This window comes from Bombyx mori, chromosome 22, assembly GCF_030269925.1.
Source record: "Bombyx mori chromosome 22, ASM3026992v2".
Classification (NCBI taxonomy): domain Eukaryota; kingdom Metazoa; phylum Arthropoda; class Insecta; order Lepidoptera; family Bombycidae; genus Bombyx; species Bombyx mori.
Genome location: NC_085128.1, coordinates 5,000,187 through 5,007,523, shown reverse-complemented (window position 1 = coordinate 5,007,523; position 7,337 = coordinate 5,000,187). Strand labels below are relative to the sequence as shown.

The 7,337-nt window shown below is 41.3% G+C and overlaps 1 protein-coding gene across 1 annotated transcript; it reads right to left on the bottom strand.

Annotated features, from left to right (window-relative positions):
* Positions 1 to 512: 512 nt before the first annotated feature.
* LOC101738639 (uncharacterized) lies at positions 513 to 6,468 on the bottom strand. The gene has a single exon (XM_004934113.5). The coding sequence runs from the start codon at positions 5,920 to 5,922 to the stop codon at positions 670 to 672; it is 5,253 nt and encodes a 1,750-aa protein (XP_004934170.2). The 5' UTR covers positions 5,923 to 6,468; the 3' UTR covers positions 513 to 669.
* Positions 6,469 to 7,337: the final 869 nt, after the last annotated feature.

Sequence of the window (7,337 nt, the reverse complement as noted above, 5' to 3'; positions counted from 1 at the left end):
CGCAATAACTGCAACACAGTCTTCTTTAAGCGTCCACTCCATATTTAAAAATGAGTAAAATTCTAAAAGTATACCTTTTTATTTTCATGAACAATTCGAAATTCGAATTCAATCAACTTTTTTGTGGCCAGCATTCTAAAAGAAAAGTTTTCACTGTGTGACAATACTTATGACCTGACTAGTTATAATCTGAATCTCGGAAACACTTCCAACCATTTTCATAAAATTTAGTATACAGGGGATTTCGGGGGCGATAAATCGATATAGCTACGATTTATTTTAAGAAAATGTTGTTTTATTCGTGTTTTCAATAGTCAACTTTATAACTCCTACCGACATTTATTGGCGAATAATAATACTATTTTTACTGCTTTAAAGACACAACAAGATGGCGTAATAAAAAAAATTAAAAAAGCCGAGTGTAGCGGACGGTTTCTTATTTAGATTATCATACTATCTTTGGATTTGTTAGGAGGAAGATTTTTACAATAAAATAAAATAAAATTACGATGCGACTTTCATGGCTGACAGTTTATTCCTTCTGACATTAGAAACAAAATTTAAAAATTATAAAAATATAAATGACAGCTCTGTTGCTTTGCAACTAAACTTTTTACTGCGGTGCCAAACATGCCCCCGGATGTTGAAAGGTTTCCTTTCAACCCAAAACTAATCCGCAATCAGGGGACAAATCTTATTAAAAGACCTCTTGATGACTCCGCTTGAGGTACAAATGTCTGCGACCCGGTTGACTCCGTCGGACCCTGGATAGACAGCTACTATGCGGCCCAGTCTCCATTTAAGTGGCGAGAGATTGTCTTCCTTCACCACAACCAGGCTGTGAAGCTTCAGCGATGACTGGTTGGTGCGCCATTTTGTTCTTTGCTGCAGCTCACTAATGTATTCCTTTGACCATCTGGCCCAAAAATGTTGTCGCATAAGCTCTAACCGCTGGAACCTGGTGAGATTGCTTAGCCGGCAGTCCTTGTACTCAGCAGCAGGCATTGCAGTAAGGGGCTGGCCAATGAGAAAATGCCCAGGAGTAAGCGGCATCATGTCATCGGGATCGCTTGATAGCGGAGTCAGCGGCCGAGAATTCAATATTGCTTCGATTTGCGTTAGGACAGTGATCAATTCCTCATAAGTTAAATTACAATTTCCCAATACTCTGTGCATATGGAATTTAATAGATTTAACCCCCGCCTCCCAAAGACCCCCAAAATGAGGAGAGTAAGGTGGACACAGGTGGAAGTTAATACCTTCTTCGATCAAAGCATCAGGCAAAGAATTGCAATTGGATTTTAAGAATGTACCGATTTGTTTATACGCACCGACGAATGACGTACCATTGTCCGAATATATATGAGTAGGCTTACCTCTCCGCGATACAAACCGGCGTAGCGCAGAGAGGAAACTATTGCTGGTTAAATCACCTACTAATTCGATATGGATCGCCTTTGTTTTGAAACATACAAAAATCGCGATGTAGACCTTAACGATTCTACAACCTCGACCAAGGCGGTTAGCGGACGAGATGGGTCCAGCGTAGTCAATGCCTACACACTCGAACGGGCGACCAGGAGTGAGGCGGTGCACAGGTAAATTTCCCATAAGAGGAGTAACTGTTTGTGCTCGCATGCGAGTACATCTTATACAATTATGGTAAGTGGCCTTGGCCAAATTGCGACCGCCAATAGGCCAGTAGACTTCTCTTATAGAAGCTAATAATAGTTGGGGTCCAGCGTGCATAAGCTTAATATGTTCAGCCTTGAATACGAGTTTTGTGAGAATGTGAGTGGACTGTAGGATTATAGGATATTTTTTCTCATACGAAAACTCCGACGCGTTTCCAAACCTGCCACCAACACGCATAATTTGAGCGTCATCAAGAAAGACATTGAACTTGTTGAGGGGACTTTTAGGAGATAACGAATGTCCCTGAGTTAGGAGCTTGTATTCGACGAACGACTCAGACTGAGCTTTCCTAATAATCAAGTTCAAAGCGTTCTGTAGCTCTTTAGAGCTTAAGTGGCTGGTTTGTGGATATAGCTTTCTGCAAAAATTTATGAATCTCAATGCATAGGCTACAGCACGTTTTAGTCGAGATAGGTTTGAGAATCGGCTGAAATCAATAAATGAATCATCACGTGGAACTGAAAGGTGCAACGAGACTTCAGGACGAACGTCAGGGAGTTTGGACTCGCTGTACCGGACTGGATTGGAAGGCCACTGAGAGCAGTCTTGCTGCAGAAATTGAGGACCTGACCACCACAGATCTAGACCCTGCAAATTTACGACTTCGACGCCGCGAGAAATATGATCAGCAGGGTTTTCATCAGTGGGAACATGACGCCAGGTACAGTTCACGGTTTTCTCCATGATCTCCACCGTACGATTACGAACGAAAGGCTGTAATTTACTAGGCAACATTTTAAGCCAACCTAACACAATCGTCGAGTCAGTCCAAAAAGTAGTATGCCTGACCTGAACCCGGAGCGAATCAATAGCCTTCTCATAGAGGCGCACTCCTACCAGAGCCCCGCAGAGCTCCAACCGAGGGATCGTCGTTGGCTTTAATGGAGCCACTTTACTCTTGGCCATAAGTAACGAGACCTTGATTCGTCCATACACGTTCGCGCTTCGTGCATAAAGGCAAGCACCATAGGCGCTTTGCGACGCATCTGTAAAAATGTGGAGATCCACGTAAGTATAAGCCTCGCAAACAATAAGGCGAGGGATGCGCAAATTATTTAAAAGCGGAAGGCTTTTAATTATATTAGTCCAAATTTTGGCTATTTCAAATGGGAGCTCTTCGTCCCATGATAACTTATGAACCCATAGCCGCTGCAATAGTATTTTAATAGGAACGATGCAGGGAGAAACTAACCCCATGGGATCAAAAATGCGTGCAGTGACAGAAAGCATAGAGCGTTTCGTAGAAGGCGAGGCTTCACACGAATCGACAGAGAAAGAAAGCTCATCTGTGGCTGTCTGCCAATTGAGACCTAATGTCTTACACGATTCAAGGGATCCGATGTTTAAACTGAGGGATGAACTGTTGTCGCTCGGATCACCAGTAAGACAGAGTAGAGGATCGTTGGACTTCCACTTGCGCAGAGGCATCCTGGCGGAGGCAAGCTCTGCGGCAACTTTCTTCTTAATGTATAACGCCTCCTGAAATGAGTCGGACCCCGTGAGGAGATCATCTACGTAAAAGTCGTGAATGATGATCTCTGAGATCTTCTTGTCACTGCATTCAAGGCCAATCTGCTTAAGGCATCTTGTGGCAAGGTAACTAGAGCTTGCGCATCCATACGTAACAGTGTTCAACTGGTACATCTGAATAGGGCAGTCTGTAGACGCGCGCCAGAGAATCTTCTGCAGACATCGGTCTTCAGGATGCACCGCAATCTGTCTGTACATTTTTTCCACATCTGCGGCTAGAACGTATTTATATAATCTAAACCGAAGGAGTATTGAAAGAAGCTCGTCTTGCACAGTAGGCCCCACCATTTGAATTTGATTCAAAGATATCCCTGAGGTGGTAGGACTACTGGCGTTAAAAACTACTCGGAGCTTCGTCGTGGTGCTATTTTCGTTCAATACTCCGTGGTGGGGAATGTAGTACACTGTTGAATCTGTCGGTTGGCTTTCCGACATGTGGTTGAGGGAAAGGTACTCGGACATAAAGAGAGAATACCTGTCTCGAAAGGCAGGGTCCTTATCAAACCTTCGCTCTAAAGCCTGAAGACACCTCTTTGCGCGTTGCAAAGAGTCACCTAAGCAGTCAGCAGATTGTTTTAAGGGTATGCGTACACAAAAACGACCATCAGCTAGACGTTTCGTATTTTTAACGAAATGTTCTTCACATTTTCGTTCCTCCTCGGAGTATGATGACTTAAGCCCGACTTCCTCCAGCTGCCAGAACCGCGACAACAAGTTCTGAGCGTCATCAACGCCGAGATCAAGATCTTGAGAAATGCCTGTAAGTTTTGTAAAGTTGCACATTAGGGGAGCATATCCATGACCATCACTTAGATCCCCGGAAACCACCAACCAGCCAAGTCGAGTTTCCCAGAGGATCGAGATGTTATCTCCCAGATTGATCTTTCGCGTCCCGAGCAGATCCCAAAAGATATTAGATCCAATTATCATGTCAATTTCTGACGCCCTATAAAATTGGGGATCGGCTAAAATAATATTAGCGGGAATATTTAAACGCGAAAAATCAAATGAATGGCAAGGCACATCGTCAGTTATGGACGGCAATACATAACAAAGAAGACATTTGGAATAATTTTCAGTGCGTGAACTGAAAGAAACATAACACATTTTTGAAGTGTTAGTTCTAGTCTTATCGATGCCGAAAATAGGTTTATCTATATCAATATACTTGGCATTCAATAAGCGACCCGTTTTCTCACTAATTATGCAAGACGAACTCGCAAAATCCAGAAGAGCACGTATGATGTGCTCGTGACCATTACTATCGACAACTTTAACGAGAGCCGTCGCAAACATACCATCTTTACTAATCTCTGAAGGTGCGGCGGCAGAATGCGTGGCTAACGTTAGGCCGTGGTTACCAGGAGGTTCAGGCTGGACGGCGGAGGTGATTGCCGTAGTGTCACGCTTAGGAGCGGGCTGATTAATTCTCTGTTTATTATTAGAATAGGTGTGCAGAAGCGTATTATGCCTACGCTTACATAAAGTACAACCACCTTTTTTGCAGCGATTTGAATAGTGACCACTACGAAAGCAGTTGTAACACACCTTGAACTGAGGAATTAATTCCCATCTCTGCTCATTATTAAGGCTCAGAAATTTATCGCAATTATAAAGATAATGCTCACCCTTACAGTGTGGGCACGATGTTGTACCGGAACCAGAAATAATACTAGCGCCGCCACTCGACGACGGCTGCGTTCCGGACACAGAAACTAATGTTTTAATTTTCTGACCTTTAGGCGACTGTGGTGGCTGAACTTGTGTGTGAGGAAGGTTAGGGCGAGTAAATTCCATCGTTTCTAATAGATCGGCCCGGTTACGAATGAAATCGATAAAGATGGACAAAGAAATGGGCTTTTCTTTATCAAGACGACCTTTGCACTCTTCCCATTCACGCAGCGTCTTCTGTTCGAATTTACGACTCATCATGTGGATGAGAAGAGTGTCCCAATGATCAGTCGGTTCACCCAGCGACTCTAAAGCTCTGAGGCTTTTATTCAGCTGATCTATGAAACGTCTTAAATTAAATGAAGATTCACTCTTTATTGCGTCTACATTAAATAAATTATTAACGTGTGTTTGAATTAATAGGCGCTTATTATCGTACCTCTCACATAACAGCTTCCACGCCACAGAATAGTTGCTGGCAGAAAACTGAATCTCCTGAAGCAGTACAGCAGCAGAGCCTTCTAGCGAGGCCCTGAGGTAGTGGAATTTATTAATTTCTCCTATCGCCTCGTTCGAATGTATAAGACTACTGAAGGTGTCATGGAATTCCAGCCAGTTGCTATATGAACCATTAAATTTGGGTAGACTAATGGTAGGCAATTTAACCAGGCTATGATTACTCACATGAGAGCAACCCTCAAAACTATGCACTTGGGTTTGTAACAATTTAGAATTACGAGAAAGAATCTCCTGAGCCTGTGAAAGGGATTTGTAATAAATTGATTCAAAATCTTCTCTCTCTGTGCTTTGCGAGCTGAAATCGTCAGCGAGGCATTCTATTTTAGTTTGTACTACGTCATATTGTTCAAATAATAATTCGATCTTACCGATTCTTAATTGCAATTCATTTACTTGTTGCTGATTCAACGTACCGCTCAATTCCTCGATGTACTTTCTGAATGTAGTCAATCGGCCTTTTAGACTAGCTCGTTTTTTAACTAACTCCTTTTCTTCTTTCTCACTCATTTTGGAAGTATTTGGGCAGAAGCAAGCTAGTTAATCTGGCATTGATAGAAGTTACAATTGAAATAATGAACTATAATGACAACTAAAATGAACTATACAGTCACACTATTATGTACGCACCTATAATTAATAAATAAGTAATAATTTTAGAAGTGTGACTATTACCAAAAAAATGCCAACAAAAACACATTAAACAAACCACATAGTTAACCCAGCTTGTAATATGATAAATATAAATAATCTAAACAAAAAAACAGAGTAATGGGTTACACATCACTAATTTGTCCTGAATATCAAACTTTGATCACTTCCCTTATTTCCTGGGTATCTCGGCTCGATGGACCATGTAGCGGACGGTTTCTTATTTAGATTATCATACTATCTTTGGATTTGTTAGGAGGAAGATTTTTACAATAAAATAAAATAAAATTACGATGCGACTTTCATGGCTGACAGTTTATTCCTTCTGACATTAGAAACAAAATTTAAAAATTATAAAAATATAAATGACAGCTCTGTTGCTTTGCAACTAAACTTTTTACTGCGGTGCCAAACACCGAGCGAAGCTCGGTCATCATCTAGTTATTGTTATAATAAACGCAAATAGATCACTGTAACATTTGAAGGAAACGAATTACACTTCAAACGATTTAGCCATCATATTTGTACAAACATGGAAATTTCTTTAGGAGTTCCAATATTCGTATGTATATAAAATGAACATAAGATTAAGTCATGTCAAGTAAATAGCATGTTTCGAACACATTATACGGATCCGATCACTCGGCCAAACTGTCTGGCTGTAATCTAGTGCGCTGTCCGACACATTAATCTAATTCGGATCTCAGTATCGGAGCAAATGCACGGTGCAGTGAAATGGAATTCAATTGCACGACTGAACTGCTTTTTATACTATCGGGATAATAGACTGAATTATGTTTTAAGCGCTTACGAACGAATGCTTTAAAGGCTGGTTTTTTTAATTGCCTTCCAAAGTATATGTGTTACTCGTTCACCTTGAGTAATCATGGAGGTCAGTAATTTTAGGAGCACGGCCGCCCCCCAGTCAACCGTGAACAATCTTTTACAAACCTCCTTTGAAGAAGCTCTCGAAAAACATCTTCGAGGGAAATTAATTACAAACTTGGCATACGTTGCAAAATTTAATCCTGGAAACGCATTACTTTCAACAGGTACGGAGCAACTAAGCCATGAGTGGTGCGTAATGGTAAATGACGAGCTAATTTGAAACATTTATTCAGGAGACACCCAATGGAATGTACGCTTTAACTCACACAGAAAAACGAAATCACTCCACAAACAGATGAAAGGCCGATTCTATTCTCATACATTCTATTAAGCCTGGTACATAATTTTGTTGTTTTGGGAGATGTATAATGTATGTGAATAGGGAT